This window comes from Hippichthys cyanospilos, chromosome 1 (genome assembly GCF_059441005.1).
Source record: "Hippichthys cyanospilos isolate Australia breed blue-spotted pipefish chromosome 1, RoL_Hcya_1.0, whole genome shotgun sequence".
Taxonomy (NCBI): domain Eukaryota; kingdom Metazoa; phylum Chordata; class Actinopteri; order Syngnathiformes; family Syngnathidae; genus Hippichthys; species Hippichthys cyanospilos.
In genome coordinates, this window is record NC_142369.1 from 24,907,029 (window position 1) to 24,923,928 (window position 16,900).

At 41.3% G+C, this 16,900-nt stretch overlaps 1 protein-coding gene across 3 annotated transcripts; it reads left to right on the forward strand.

The window, feature by feature from the left end:
• Positions 1-302: 302 nt before the first annotated feature.
• Positions 303-16,651, forward strand: tbx5b (T-box transcription factor 5b). Of its 3 annotated transcripts, none has more exons than XM_088430159.1 (11): positions 303-351; positions 2,488-2,978; positions 4,547-5,358; positions 5,944-6,099; positions 6,307-6,401; positions 6,562-6,681; positions 7,482-7,629; positions 9,048-9,200; positions 10,672-10,763; positions 12,761-13,011; positions 14,626-16,651. In XM_088430159.1, exons 4-11 carry the CDS (start codon positions 5,950-5,952, stop codon positions 15,189-15,191), a joined length of 1,575 nt encoding a protein of 524 aa, XP_088286285.1. In that variant the 5' UTR covers positions 303-351; positions 2,488-2,978; positions 4,547-5,358; positions 5,944-5,949; the 3' UTR covers positions 15,192-16,651. The 3 variants fall into 3 exon arrangements, with proteins under 3 accessions (XP_088286285.1, XP_088286302.1, XP_088286293.1); XM_088430176.1 differs by having other exon boundaries at positions 5,226-5,358; XM_088430167.1 differs by lacking the exons at positions 303-351; positions 2,488-2,978 and having other exon boundaries at positions 4,400-5,358.
• The last annotated feature ends 249 nt before the right edge of the window (positions 16,652-16,900 follow it).

A 16,900-nucleotide genomic window follows, 5' to 3' on the forward strand; every position in this document is an offset into this window, starting at 1 on the left:
GAATTGGCCTGATTTTGATGGAAGGTTAGTATGAATAAGCTCTTTGTGTCAAAGATTTAAATCTAATCTGGAAAATAATTCACACTTCCTTTTGGGCATCGTTGCAATCTGCACATGTGCAAACTCTTCTGGTTTCTTTTATATAAAGCAACACTTAGTTTGGACTTTGACGTTGAGTTTTTTTCTTCCTTGTGGCCTTTTTACAGAGGCCAATCATTTGACCTTTCACCCTGTTGCCTCAGCCATGCACAGGAGTGATGACATAAAGACAAGCGTGAGGGCGTGTCCAGTTCGGGCCTGACGCTTGTGCTAAGTGAGGTGTTTCACACATCCAGCGCAGTGGTCCATTAGGTAAATAGCCTAAAACTGCGTACTGACCTCTGACCATGTCCCCGTCAGCGTCCGCAGGGCTGCTGGACGTTAAATGTCTCGGTAGAACAGTTTAAATCGTGCTAGCTAATGCCCCGAGTGCCTGTGAAATGTCAGCTGTGTTAAAATGAGTTTTCAGTCTGGTAAAGACAGACCTCCCCAAGGTATTTGAAAAGAAATCTAGAGAGAAATAGGGATGAAAACAGAGTTGTACTGTTGACGGTTTTTACAGCAGGATGCGGGACCCATCATTTGGATTTTTAACTCCTCCTAAAAATGTACAATATAAAAAAGCTATCCCCTCCGCTTTCGAGGTTGAATCGCTCGTCTTTGCATTGACACAACGTAAAGGTCACTTGGCACTTCAGTTTAACGCCTTTGAGTGACAGCATCTCTCAAGGCGACCAGACACTCTGCCTCCCAAATGTTAACGTTCCCACTTGAATAAGCAGCACCGGGCTGCCCTCGACTGGACCTTTTTTGCGATGTTAAATGTTACTCCGACGTGCACCGGTGCTCCTGGCGCACGCGAACTGCATTCCGTTTTATTACTTCTACGCGAGAATGCACGAGCCACCTAAAGGGCTTGATAAAGTCTTGCTGCTCTTGGTTTGATTCTTTTCGACGTTTGTCACTCTTTTCTTTCCATCAGTTCTGATTGAGTTCACGTTTACAACCATAGCCACAAGAGGACGCTGCAATACTCCGCTTACTAATGTCCTAAGGAAAGTCAAACTCTAATCTTCAGAACAGAAGGCACTACAGCTGTGCTTAAAAAAACACTAATTAATTTCCACACTTTTTTTTTTACAATCGTCTCACAATTTCAATGCTAATAAGTATGCTGATGTTGAGTAATGTTTAACAACTGAGCTTTATTTTATTGTATTCTCAAAGGATTCGCAGCTTCCATTATGTAACGACTTTTTACCTGGGTTGTAAAATAATTTACAGTAAAAGAAGTTCATAGGACAAATTATTGTTCTCTTAACATTATCACTGAACACCAGATCAATAAAAAAGGCTCACTTTGGTGAATAAAAACTTAATTTCTGGGCCAATATCGCAATAAAATGCTGCTTCAAAATGTACACAGTAAATGGTACTTCATAGATAGCCCTTTTCTATCTTACGAGGCCCTCAAGTCGCTTTTGTACACAACTCCTCATTCACCATACTTATGAAGCAGCATCAGGATAAATTTGAAATTCGGTACCTTGGTCAAGGATACTTTGACATTAGTCTCAATGATCGGGCATTAAACACACATTAACTTCTGGGTTGCAAGACGACTGACAGTTCTACCACTTATTACAATTATTAAAATTACAATTACAATTATTACAATTGGCATTTGCACCAGTACATGTCATAAAAGTGTTTTCTTTCATTGCGCACCATGGTTTCATTGGATGTACATGATTTTGTCTCCTACCTTCTTCTAATTAAAAAATCGTACTAGATATGTTTTTATAAATTTGATTGAAACATTTTCATGATATCCCTTATGTTTTTCATGTATGTTCTTTTCATATAGGTCATATTGATCATTATGTATGCGTTCCTGAAATTTCTGTCCACCCACGTGAGCCCCCTTTCAGAAACCTTGTGATGAGTTCAAAGGCGGTAGTCATTTTGCATTTTAGCGGTGACTGCAACGGTGGATATTTGGAGAATAAATATTTGTAATTGTTTCTAATATTTATTAAATCACATTATGGGTGTAGTTGGGCGTTGTTCACCCTGTCATAGTGAATTATAAATTAACGTTTTTGAAATTCCATATGTATTGTTTAACGTAGACCGTCAGTTTCACTGAATTATGTTTCCAAGTTCCTGCATGTGCATTCGCCAAAATGCACCATTTTCAACAATCCCATTTTCCTATTAACATTTACATTGTCTGATTGCAATTCGTTTTTTAAGTGTGAGCATGACCACGGGCGACAGTTCTTCCATCATAACGTTTAAATACATGACTTGAAGTGTAAGCTTTTGGTGGGGGTGAAATGGAGACTTTTACTATCACATCGACGCTTCAAAGTGGAAAGAAGATTTGAGGTTTCTTTTTTTGTTATAATCAATACCGTAGTCTTGAATCTACTTTTTTTTTAATAGAGCTGGCTCCCTTCAACTAGGACCACTCATCTTTATGAACAGTCTGTGAAGAGGAGCAGACATTGTTGTAAACCAGCGGGTCTCCTAACGTGTACAATAGCAATAAAGTCATATTAATGCGCACCAGGTTTTTCCTTCAACTGGATGCAGGCCCTGCCTGGAGCATTGCCAACCCCCCCAAAATTTGCGCTTTTCCCACGTGCGACCACCTCACAGACTGGACGCCGGCAGGTAGGGAGGGGCTGTGGAATGTATTTGGCCCTGTGTGATGTGATTGTTTGCAGAGAAATGGGCTGACCTCACCCTCTGATGCCACACACACATGCTCGTTGTGGCCGAGCTCAGGGTGTGTGAGACGGACCTGCTGAGTGCAGGAGGTCTGGGACCCCTTCACCACTTCCTCCAGACGGAGAACAGAGGATCCAGTCAGCTGAAACCCGGATGGGACAATAATAAGTAGCAGTCCAGCCAACAGCACCACCTCGTTTAAGGTATTATTGAAACCTTCTCTCACTTTCCGTCTGCCTCACGGGCCAGCCAGGCCAGACAGCTGCCTCTCATTGGAGAGAAACTGACTCAAAATTTGTAAAAAGCCTCCATTTGGTCAGTTCCAACTTAATGTCTGATCGTTACTGTCTTCGTGTTGTCTGATTGCGTTTAGGTAGCAAATCATGTTAAAACAAACAATAATAATAAAAACAAAAAACTACCAGCGAATTTTTAGAGGGGAGGCAGCGTTGACGTTTTTAGGACATGACGTCATTGTATATCTTAAGCTGTTTTTTGCATGAGAAAGCAAAACCCATGTGTGTTCCCAATACAAGCAGTACAAAATGCTTCATTGCTTCGGCGTCGTTAGCGAATTGTATATTTCAACTCACGTGCATGCAAAAAACAACCTTTGTTTGATTTTTCAGGTGTATATTTTTTACATCTATTTACATACATACAACATTGCAGCACACAAGATATTGCATATCTTCCATTTAAAATCTGTGTAAAAGAAAAAAAACACCTCAGTCGTCATGTATACATGCTTGTCCAAATTATTAACTGCGTGTAATAATCTGAAGTCTCATGTGATCAATCTTTCTAAAACACACTGAAACACTTCACATTGAAACACTTCTCATCGTTTACGCGGGTATTAATATGCCCAATTAATATTCATATCCTTCAGATTTGGGCGATATGAAAACAAATGGGCCAATGAGCAGTATAGACCTCGGCACTTTTTATTTTTGCTTGCGATTAATGCAAAAGGTGGGAAATCGAATTTGTCACAGTAATCGAATTTGTCACAGTAATTTTGGAGTGCAGGGGCGGAAGGGGTGTATGTATGTATGTATGTATGTATTTATGTATGTATGTATGTATGTATGTATGTATGTATGTATGTATGTACGTATGTATGTATGTATATATGTATGTATGTATGTATGTATGTATGTATGTATGTATATATATATATATATATATATATATATATATATATATATATATATATATATATATATATATATATATATATATATATATATATATATATATATATATATATATATATATATATATATATATAAAGTATCAATGTTTTTCTTATTTCTATGTTCTTTACATGAGTGAGCATGTAAAATATTTTAATGTATTTTAATGATAGTGTCTGCCAATTGGAATTTTGTGTTGTTTTTCAACCTGTAATATGCTGTTGATGTTTTCCATTACAAAATTAACATTTATTACATAAATCTTTGACATGATTGGCCACACTTGTATGAAAGTAATAAAAATAGTGCTCTAATTGGACAGGGAGTTGAACATGTTTCAGATGGCTGTTTATGGAATTTTAAAACCATGTTTTCAAATTTATAATACCCCAAATGATTGGTAACTACTGTATTCCTTCCTGTACGTTGTACAACATTTCAGGTCATGTGACCCACAGTTCCCATGCACAAATGTCAACAAAAGACGCCATAATAAGATCATATCATGTGCATTTTAGGCCCGGTCAGGCACACAATAGTCGACGATGCGTAAATGTCTCATGCACTCTCAGGTTGAATGGAGCCTTGCCGGCCGAGTACAAGGCAGCAGGCAGGACATAACCTCCCGGTGACCCCTTCATGTTTTGCCCCGCGGTGATGAGGTTTGTTCAATAATCCGGTCAGTGCGATGATCCTCGTGAATCTTCGACGAGATTAAACATGATTGTTGTGTGACGTCGCAACAACCCGTGTAAATGACGTCACAGGTTGCCTTTCGTTTTTCTGCTGAGAGCAATTCTAGACCACAGTCACGTGGTTTATTTGAACATTAGGGTATAGATAAAATTCTCACCGATCAGTGTCACAAGTGTTGGTTCGATTAAAAGTGCAGAATGATTGTTGTATAGTATTTAAAAACACACACGCAGATAAAGGAGCGAGAGGGCGCCCATGCCGTGAACGCACGGCTCTGGCCAATGGGATCACAGGAGAGCCACGAGGGGGTGTTCCTGTGTGTCTAAACCAAACGACTCCATTTGCGATGAAGGATGTGATGAACGGGGTCCAGATCTGGGCTGGCACCGAGTCGGCGAGGGAGACCGGGAGAGGAGCGACACTAAGGGCCCACAAATTAAAGCTGCAATGATCTGATTGGGTTACGGAAGACGGCAGTTGCGCGCCCCCCGGCACTAAACGCACAACCGACGTTCTTTTAAATCTACGCTATGGATTATGTTGTATTTTTGACAGCCTCTGTCTGAAACACGTGGACCGCTTCGATTGAGATATTCAAGTTGGAAATTAAAACCTAAGTTTCACAAGAAAGGATCGTGCGGACCGAGAAGAATGACAAGCGTAACTCCCCAAGGTTGGACTGCTTGAGGTAGGAAGAGGACAATCAAAATACTGCAGCTACACAATTATTGTCACTCATGAGTTAATCTGCTTTACGACGGCCTATGCATTTTTTTTAACAAACAGTGTTTATTCAGCGAAGATGCCCCAGAAGTATAAATCGTGTTTGTGCATGCAGGTTTACTGGATTAAATCCCACTTCCAAAACAATGTGGAGATCTGGTGCACGAACGTTTAATCTCATTTAAAGTGAAAGCCAATCATTAGATTACACAATGTTGCGATGTAAGTCATTGTGTTTTGCATATAAATCTTGTTAGTCCCACACGAAGTAGAACTCAAAGAAATAATTGACTTGTCAAAAAGACACTTGAAAACATTGGCAAGTTTATTTGTATTTTTAAATTGTATTGGATTTGATTTTTTTTTTCATTGGATTCGTGTACGTTGCACGGAATTAGAATATTTGTCAATCACACGCATTCAAGACTCGTTTATATGTAATAATTTATTAATATTTTTCTAAAAACAAATGTACCGTACAAAATGTTTTGAACAAATGTCTATTGGACTGATGATGATGTATTTTGTGTATTTGCATATGTGTGTATAGGGAGCCATGGCAAACGGGGGCGATCAGTTCGGCCTCGCTGAGCGTCCAGACTCGAACTGCGTGGATTCTCCAAAAGAGAATGAACAAGATCATCTCGGCTGTTACAATTTAAAATCCCCCGTTTCACCGTTACAACAGACAAATTCCAGTCAGCTGGTGTGTGTTAAACATTCGGATTATTTGAAATTTATATATATATATATATATATTTTATATTTATTATTTATTTATTTATATTTTTTTATATTGGTATATTGGTCAAATGGCCGTTTATGTACAATTTAACTAGATGCGGACGCAATGAATACATATAATTTTAAATTTTAACTCGAAACGCGTGTTTCTTTGTGTGTTTTGCTGCAGAGCATGGAAGGAATAAAAGTGTTCCTCCATGACAGGGAGCTTTGGACCAGATTTGATGAAGTAGGAACTGAAATGATCATCACCAAAGCCGGAAGGTAAGGACAAAATTAATGTATTAAAAAAAAAGTTTTATGCTTGAACATGTTTTATTATAAATTGAAAATATCCATTCACCCAACACATTTGAATTAGAGACGAATTTTGTGAGATTTTTCTTGCACAGTTTGTTTTATTTTTTTATATTTATATATATAGGAGGATGTTCCCCAGTTATAAAGTGAAGGTCACAGGACTCAACCCAAAAACCAAATACATTCTTCTCATGGACATTGTGCCCGGGGATGACCACCGATATAAGTTTGCAGACAACAAATGGTGAGTTTCATTCATTAATGTTCTTTTAAGTATTGGACACCGCGTTGGCCTACTTCTCGCGTCTTCCCACTGTTTACCCGCCGGTTAAATCAGTCTGCGGAGGGTTCACCGGGCGGACAGACGACGCGGAATGGATTAAAGTCTCCCATTCAGATGAGGGGGAAATCCGCTGAGTGCCACGGATGCATCACTCGCGCTGCACCTTTCCATCTCCATGCGCACTGTAGTGGTTTTACATGCACACAAATTTGCTTGGAGGAAATATGATTTTTTTTCACATCATCTGGACTCAATCGCATATCAAACAAACGTCATTTCAATTACATGCATTTTGGAAATCAGATCTGATTCTATATTATTGTTTGGCATTTAAACGTTTTCATCTCCACTGCTATGCGCATGCGTCAAATGACTTTTAACGCGCTATTAATCGTCGTTTGCCTATGATGTTTGCTTTTACATCCATAGAATGTTTTACACCATATATTACTGTATAGTAAAAAATTGGTGCAGGCACGCGCCAAAATGTCATAGCCCATGTTGAATAAGAAGTATATCAAATAATTAGAAAGCGTTAACTTTATATGGTTGAACCAAAGTAACGTCACGCAATGCCGCATTTAAGAACACTTAAAATATTGATGCTCGCGTCTAATTAAAGCATCTAACTGGTTGTGCTGTTGAGTACAGTGGTGCATGACCGGGTCAGACATACCACTGTGACGCACTAGATGTCAATGTCTGGCTCCGGTGCTTCTAATAACTACATGCATATTGATCAACTGTACGTGCGTATGTAGGTCGGTCACAGGGAAGGCCGAACCAGCGATGCCCGGGAGACTCTATGTCCACCCGGATTCTCCTGCCACGGGGGCCCACTGGAGCCGCCAGCTGGTGTCTTTCCAGAAGCTCAAACTCACAAACAACCACCTGGATCCGTTTGGACACGTGAGAATGGCTCCTACATTTTATTTACATAGAGTACAAAACTGTACAATAAGCGAGGTTGATCGCAAACGCGGCGAAATTGGTCTTTCCAAGTGGTACAATCAATTGACCAAGCATTTTAAATAAACACCATGAGATGTGTTTTTAATTTTGTGAGAGTGATTGCGTTTTCTAAAGCTGCAAACCGCATGAGCTCGTTTTGTGGTGAATAAAAGTCAGCAGCCATCATAACAGAGTACAAATCTGCCATGGGGGCCACATGGGTGCACAGTGGTTCCCTCCCCGCGCGCCCTGCTGCAGCGCCAATTAGGCTACCAGCAGCACTAACAGCAGGTCAACGTGTATTGTTTGAAACAAACACAAAACATCACATTTCCAGGCCCCTAAGTAATGAACCCAAAGACTTGTGAAGTCCATTAGTTGAGGCATGTCACCGGCGGACACGTCACTGCGATTAAATTGAGCCCCTCTGGATGAAGGCGCGTACGCACGGGCTCGTGTGCACGCGCACGAAAAGGCCAGAAAATTGTGTGTGGTTTACGTTGTATCGGGGCAAGTCCAAAATGCCGTCCAGCTGCTCAGATTTGTGGAAAAGTGAATTGTGTTCACAAAAGTTTTCTTATAAATTATTTAAATTACTTCTATATAGGCAACTAGGACATCAGTAAAAATACTGTGCAGTTATGCTTCACTGCAAGTGATAAAGATGCTACATGAATAAATTCCTCTGGGCCATTTGAACAATATGATCATATAGGCTATAGTGACTCAAACCTCTTATACTTTTAAACACTTACATTACCACTTACAAATATTTGCCCCACAAATGTTCATTGAGAATTAGAGGTTTAATTTCTGGAAAAACATGTAAGAAAATTATAAAGCTCTGTTGCACTGTGCAGTTCAAACATGCTGTGTTTAAATATAAGACACTTGGAAATGCATAGTTTAAAGCTTTAAAATAAAATGGACTGTGCATAAAAGGTGAATAAAAATGTACCAAAATAAATGTTTTTTTTTTTTTAAGTACAGTAGTTAAATGCGTGATTTACCCTGAAAGTTAAATACAACTGAACTGCGCTTGAGAAGCAATACTTTACTGTGCCAATAGAGGGAGTCGATGTACGCCAGTGGCAGGTAGTCCATTTAACACAATCTTTGTTTATGATTGTGGTTGTAGTGTTAGTAAGTAGCGCCTTATTCCATTTGTGGCAGAGAGGAGCTAAGTTAAAAAGAAAAAAAGTAAAGTCGTCCATCTTGTATTCCCACACTTTGATCTTGTGCGCGGTGAATTCCTTTTGTTCACATTGATGCGATCTTAGAAATGTGTTAATAACCTGAAGCTGGCCTTTTAGCTCAACTCCCATCTGGTGCTGGTGAGAGCTCAAACTCACCCTCTCAATCTTACTTCTTCACAGATAATACTGAACTCCATGCACAAATACCAGCCTCGCGTCCATATTGTCAAGGCTGACGAGAACAACGGCTTCGGCTCAAAGAACACAGCTTTCTGTACTCATGTCTTTTCGGAGACCACCTTCATTGCTGTGACTTCTTACCAGAACCATAAGGTCAGTTCTAGTCAGGGCATACATTGAACACATACAGAGGGACATCCTAAGCGCTTTTTAGTGTTACATGTCTAGACGTTCATTTACATATTATCATAGCTGAAAATACTACAATGACCCGAGAAGCCCTCTGTGTGCAATTTCTTCAAAACACACACAATGTTTGTACTTGTGCTATCCCAGGAGGACTTTTGTTTGCATAATACCTGAGCATCTTGTCCAAACTTAACCATTATGAGAGGGTTTCAAATCCCCAAATCTACACTTCTTGACCCAAATCTAACCTTAAAACTAATTGTGCTCCAAAATGTGCACATCCAAATCTTTCCAACTATGCCTAAAGATCACAATTACACACACAAATGTTTCCCTTTGGTTATATTATTTGAATGCAAAAAGTCCTTTTGCATCATTTTTGCTTTTATGCCAGTGTGTGTGTGTGTGTGTGTGTGTGTGTTTGTGTGTGTGAGAGAGATTCTCGTGGCCTGCTTTCTGATCCTGGCTCAGGCATTTTTCTGAAAAATAAAAAAAGATCACTAAGCCTTGAATCTCCTTCGCTCCTTTGGTCTTGGTGTGATTGCTACCAGCCAGTTGCAATTGATCGCAAATTCTAAGATCAAAGCTAACAGCATAACACTGTTATCCCATCCAGTGCTGAATTCATTTCCCAATTAAAGATCGAAGAAATTGCTATAAAAAATTGTGCAAAGTCTGCAGCAAAATGCTTTGTTTAATGAATCATCATAGTATATGTGAAAGGATTAAGAACATTGCACAAAATTCTAACTTTATAGGCGTGTGAGGGTTACTGTATTAATTCACAATAAATGAGCTATTTAATTATTCATTCATTAAAATTATTGTTTATGAAAGGTTTTGTGAAAAATGAATGTGTCACGTAACTGTGAAACAGATCGTAATTATAATGCGTTAAAATATTATTTGCATTAAAGCAGTAGCAGTTTTACTTTGGATATTGACGGGTCAGTTTATAATAAAATGCATTTGCCACGGTAATGTGACTTTATCTCTGCTGACCGTAGTTACTATCTCTGCGTTGTCAGCTACTAGACCTGCGTTCTCACACTATCCGCAGCCAAACACAGGCTTCCCTCCATGAGAAAAGTTTGAGGACCCAACATCAAAGCTCTGAATCTCTAAAAGCTTTGGCCTGAAAATGCTTAAACCTGGCGACTGTTTGGCTAAACAGTTTATTCAATGTCAGCTGGCGAGAACACTGTCCTCTCCGTCAGGAACGTCAAAGGCTAAGGAATGTTGGCCGCGCAAAGCTTCAGCGGGGCTGCTTTTAACATCTACGGGCCCCCTGCTAATAATAAACCATTGACTTTCATTCGGTGGGGAGAAGGTTTAAAAGGGCCCTCTGCGTCCGTGTGCACGTATGGTGCCGTGGATGTGCTGTGCTTTCATGTCAGCACTCGTCTATAAAAGAGATCCTTTGTTTTGTCCCCAGATTACTCAGTTAAAGATAGAGAACAATCCTTTTGCAAAGGGCTTCAGAGGCAGTGACGACAACGAGCTGCACCGCATGGCCAAACTGCAAGGGTGAGTAGACTCCAGCACCTGTGTGTTGGTCTAATCAGTCACATCAAATCAGAATCGCTAACCTGAACTGATCTGTCCTTCCTTTTGGCAATGAGAGCAACCTCACAGGTTTATACGGTTCCTCTTAATGAACTCGCAAACTTCTCATATCGTTAGCGAAATGTTTATCGTGGCAGAATCGTTTTTCACCAAGTGTATGCTTTAAGCTGCTGTCGTACTTGGGCAACCTCATCGTACGTTGTCTCTCCTAGCTAGTTTGTAAAATATACCTGAGTGTGTGGTTCCGTTGTCTCTGAATGGAAAAAGAACACGCACGAAGGGGTAATAAGATGTGTTTGCCACAGCGGAACCTGTAAGGTTCAGCACAAGCTGTGCTGGAACAATAACCGCCAAGTTTTCCCCAAATTTTCCCCAAAGGAAAGGAACCATTAATAATTCATGCAGTATATATAATGGTCGATTTAATTCCATGTAAAATGATATTCTTAGCAACTTCATACCCACAAGTTACCTGGTCCAGCCCTGTGGTATTAAAAACATTATTGTTTCAGTCGTTACCAGCGAAGGTAACATTTTTATTATTTCCAACGGTAGTGTAAAATTTTTAAATGTAACTTAATATTATCTTCAAAAGGAGATCAAAAATATTCTGACGAAAATGTGTTTTATAGGCCCCTATGAGTCCAACCAAGATATTCCGATTAATATTGTGTTTGTGGATTGTGAATTAAAGAAGACTTGCACCACTCAACTGTTTTTTGTGTTTGGTCGTGTGACGATTGCAAGCTGAGCCCAGCTCAGTTGGCAACAACTGGAAAAATGGTCGCACCCTAAGAAAAGAGCAGGTGGATTTTTTCGCCTCATATTATACATATTTAATGTTAATCAGGATGTCACATTTAGATTAGTGGGCGCACGCACATAGAACATATTTTTTATACTGAATTTTATACAGAATTTTATTTCTAAGGATCCAGCTATGTTCACATATGTTGCTAAAATGCTGTGGATTTTTTTTTAACCATTGTTTTTAGTACTTTTCAATGTATTAATATCTAGGGTATAATTATCACTTAATATGTTTGTATGAATTGGCCATTTGCAATCAGGCTCAACTCTCTCCAGGCGAATAGCAGCGAGTGACTGTATATAGAGCTACCCCTCCCTCCTCCTCCTCCTCTTTCCCACTCTGTTATGATGGCGTACATATGTTGTGAGAGTGCGTGCTTTGGGTTGAGCCAAGTGGCAGAAAAGATGTGAGCTGCTGTCACCTGAAGGTTGAGCTTGACCCTATAGCTGGTTTACAGAATGCGGCATTAACAACACAGTGCAAAGCAACATTACACAAGAGCTGGGGCAGCGGCAGACCAATGATCGCGCACTAGTGCTTGTGAATCACACTGTCACTGCTCATCAAGCGCCTGTGTGCCGGGCTGATCTCCACTGTGGCAGCTGAACTCTCCTTGTGTCGGGCACTTTGGAGGATGTTAGTGAGCCAATGAGGGACCCTGTTACTGGAAGGCGAGGGAGGGCTGTGCAGTTCAGTGCTCACCCCCCCCCCCCCCCCCCCCCCCGACTTTTTTTTTTTGTTATTGTGCTGCATTGGTTTGCGGAGATGAGCCCATATCCGAAGTGACACATGGCTGGATGTTTATTTTTAGAACGGCAAATTATCTCACAGCGGCCCTAGCTGTGTTTGTGCGTGCATGTGTCTGCTTGTGTGTGTCACTATCTCAGCGCCAGTCAGCGAGATGTGGCCCGCTGTCCCCTACATACCACAGAGTTCACCGAGAGGGCTGTGTTTACAGAGGGAGATCAGAGCTGAAAGGATGGAGAGCGCTTAAGTAGACTTGAAAGAGAGAGATGGATTGAGGAAAAAAACAGAAGCACGAAAATGTAAAAACAAAAAAAAACATCAGAGCAAAATACCAGTATGCAGTCAAAAACACAGAACACAAACACAAAATTGTCGTTATTAATTTTTCTTTCTGTTCCAGTAAGGACTATCCTGTGGTCCCGCGCAGCACAGCTCGTCAGAGATCGTGCTCTACAGGGGGTCCCTTTGGCGGGGAGGTCCGGGTCCTGAGGGGGTCACCCGAAGCGGCCACGTCACCCTACAGCTGTGAGAACAGCCTGAGCAGCAGCAGCAGCCCGCAGACGCTGCTGGGGGCTCCCTCCTCTCACTACACCTTGTCTCATCCTCAACACGTCCAGCACAATCAACTTTACCATTGCACCAAGCGGAAAGGTAAGAGTGGCTAAAGTGTTTACGTCTCTGGGTAAATTACATCATAGTCATATGGGAGCCCATCCTTCCCATCCATTCATTTCCTAGAACCACTCATCGTTCGGGCAGTCAGCGGGGGACACCCTGAACTGGTTGCCTGCCAATTGCGGGGCGCACAGAGACCACTCACGCACCTAATCACACCTAACAACAATTTTAGTATGTCCAATACACTTGCTGTGCATGTTTTTGGAGTGTGGGAGGAATGCTTAATGCTAACATCACGCAAAATTAGAAAAGATACAGCTTAAAATAACCACTTGTTTAATACACACAAAGCAGGAAGGCAATCAAAAAGGACATACAATAAAACAATACTTAAGAGTAATATGTAAGGGTGTCATTTTTTTTTTTTATATGACTTCACTGCAGACTGTACAAACTTGTCATAAAAATAAGCACTTAGAATCCTTTGGTTTAGAAGGGTCACGTATGAGGAAGAGCAGAGGCATACTGCAGCTGCTTCAGAACACAGTAATTCTTAAAGTTAAATTTAAGCTTTCACAAAACACATGTTGAGTTGCTTTTACTATCATTTGTTTAAATTGGCTAAAATAAACAGTCCAAGTGGGTTTCTGGATGTTGAAAAAAATACAGCAATAAGAGTTGTTATTGCAATAGTAGTCCATGGCTCTATAGTTGCATAATGACTGTACTCCTTCACTGTACTGTTTATGGAATTGACAAAAAAAAAATATGACCAGAACCATAAAGGACGAGTGGCAAAATTATGCTTACACAAACATTATCATTCAAGGATGGCAAAAAACTCTAAAAAACTCATTTTGTCAGGTTTTTTTTTTTTCCTACAAGAAATAACTCACTTAAAAATTTCAGATGCTTTGTTTGGCTTACAGATCAGACCAATAAAAAAAAAAAAAAGTCCTGCACCTCGTCATAGTGCGTGGTAGAATAGGACCCTCATAATGGAGGGTAGAATAATGACAGAATCCTACGTTTTTTTTGGGAGTGTCAATATAGTTTTTATATAGTTTGGGATTTTTCCCCCAGCAAGTTTTCACCATTCACGCCACTTTTCGTGTAAAACTTATTTTGCATGTTTATCAACATTCTTCCCTATCAGCGTTAAGGATTTGTTTGGGAAAAAAAATCTGTTATTCTTTATTGTATTTATTTACTTCCATTTTGTTATTTTTATTTTATTTTTTTTTAAATCCATCAAGGGGCCACTCACTGCGGTGGTGGGCCGTCCACCAGTTGCCGGCTCCCGCTTTTAACTGAACATCATTTAAGCGCAATGAAACCACGTGCTGTTCCTGAATATAATCGTCTAAACATGGCAAAGATTGTTGATACCTCCATTCTACAAGAAGATATAGTACTTGACATAAGCTCGGTGCCAACTACAGTATAAAGCGTGCAGTCCATTAAGATCATCTGACAAACATGAATCATCCACTCTCTATTTTTGTGCCTCAGTAAATGTCAAGCCGCAAAACGAATGCAATTGTCTTTTATGTGCACTTTTGGTTCTCAGCTCAGCAATAAAACGCTTTTAAAGTAGCAGCAACTTTCTCTGCGTTGATTTAATGTCACAACATTTTCTCTGTGTAGTGGAGGAGAACTGCTCTCCGGGAACCTGCCAGCACCCGTTCAAGAGAGCCTTCCCCGCAAGCTCGCGGGGCCCCGGAGACTCCTACTACCACGCCTCCCCCTTCGCCCCTCCCCCGGCGCCTGCCCTGTCCGGTACCCCAGGCCCGGGTCTCACAGATGCCCCCTACGCCTCTGACATCGGTCAGCGCCAGGCGTGCATGTTCGCCGGCTCGGAGAGCAGACTCGATGACTGCGCGTCTTGGCCGTACTCCTGCCCGCTGCCCTCTGCCATGACCCCCGTGGAGCCATACCCTCCTTACAACCCCCAGCCCCCGTACAGCTCCAGCCCGCAGGGCTCCCGGCTCAGCGCCGTAGCCCTCCACAGCTCGCCGCCGCTGGGAGAAGCCGTCACTCGCGACCCTTACCCGAGGCAGAGCTCGGAAAACATTGCAAGCCGGCAGCACAGCCCCCCACTCCACAGAGAGTACCCCCGCTTTACCCCTAACCTTTCCCCGCCGCTCTATCACACGTTAGAGACGCACACGCACATCAGGTGCGGTGTCCCTGAATGGACCACCGCCTCCTGAATCTTTGCAAAGAATCATTGTAAAAATGCATAATATGATATCACCGCTGTCATTTTGTGCCGTGTGAATTGGTCACGTCTTCCTCCCCCGTGCTGCTGGGAGCACTGCGTCGTTAAAAAAAAACAAAAAAAAGGAAGAAAACAGCGCTTGGGCGTCCAAATTCAACAAAAGTCCAGACGTGGAAAAAAGCCCCGCACGTTTGAGCAGCGCAAAGAACATCAAAGTTGTATTTTATTGTCTTTCTCTAACCCAATGACTGATGTCAACCAAATGTTTGCACTGTGAGCCCTGTTTAAGACCAAAGCCTGAACAGAACAGGCCGTTTTCCCCTCCGCTTTGCGTCATCGTGAAAGATGTAAATTGTGACCTGTCGTCAGACATTCATGGACCAAAATAATCTCACGGCAGAAGCCTGAGGGGGACCTTTTTATTTGATTTTATTTTTAAAATCTCTTGAGTGGAGCAAAGCGCAGCTCCATGCACGTCCCTCACGACACGGTGTTTGTGTGTTCGCATGAGTGTGTAAAGGCTGTGTCAGCTCAGCTCAAGAACGCAATGAGCTCATTTGCAATGAGACAAGCAGTAGTAGCTGCAGGCGTTGCACCACGGAGATAAACAGTTTGTTTAGATGGCGCTACAGGCTGAGGGACCTGTAAACGCTGTTTCCAACCGCATTGTGGGTAAATGCACATCCAAGCGTCACGCATCTGTCACCGATGTCCTCTCTGTCACCCCCCCCAGCTGACCGCTCTACTCCGGGGCCAACAAAAGCGGCTACGGCTCCACCCTTGTCCTGAGATGACCACTCCAAGCTCAAACATTTTTGTTGTTGTTGTTTCTGGGGCAATTTTTTCCTTCTGTTTGGAATAAGTCATAGTCGAATATTGACTTTTGACTTTAGAGGGTTGTAAACAGTGCTGTAAATGTGATATTTCATCCACTCAGGTAACTATACCATTAGTAATCGTCTGTTATTTGCCATTCCAATTGCTCCTTGTTAGCCCCACATTTAATGTAGTGGTTGAGGGAACCCATTTCCTTGCACATCTGGATAGCGTTACACCTGCCCGCGCCGACTGTAAAACGACAATTGTGGCTCTGTGCAAAACCGAAGCTGAAGTTGAGATTTTATTTATTTATTTTTTTTGTAGCAGGTTTTTTTTTTTTTTTACATTTCCACCCGGGTTTTATATGCAGTAACATGAGAAGGTGCTCAGTTTGCATCTTTAACGTGTGTAAGTGTGTGTAACAGTGCGAAAGCTGAAAAGTGTTTGTGTTTTCTTGTATTTATTATATATGATTTGACGTCATTCTTGTTAAACAAGACGCTGTCGTGAGATTTCTTCCAAAGTTGGGAATTTCCATGTGGTGAAGTATACTTGTGCTATATCGGGGAAAATCCGTTTAATTGGACTCAAATTTATATACAGAATTGAATAAAATTTTTGAGGATTTTGGTAGCAGTTGGTTGCATTTATTGTCTGGCGTGGCCCTAGATTTGAGCAACTGTACAGTACAACAATCCCATGTAGTTTGATTTTTATTCCTCTAAACCTGGTCAGGTTTGCTAATGAGCTGGGCATGTTGCCAGGTCATCACAATTGAGCACTTGGAGACCGCCTTCCACTCTAATCGCGCGTGTCCGTATTTGCAATAATAACAAGGAGAAAGTGCCATGTCCAGCATCTTCTCTGGAATTTCCACAATGA

Coding starts and splice junctions, on each gene's coding strand:
- tbx5b (XM_088430159.1), top strand. CDS start 5,950: ATGGCAAACGGGGGCGATCAGTTCGGCCTCGCTGAGCGTCCAGACTCG. Junction 6,402..6,561: donor ATCATCACCAAAGCCGGAAG/GTAAGGACAAAA, acceptor TTATATATATAG/GAGGATGTTCCCCAGTTATA. Junction 13,012..14,625: donor CCATTGCACCAAGCGGAAAG/GTAAGAGTGGCT, acceptor TTCTCTGTGTAG/TGGAGGAGAACTGCTCTCCG.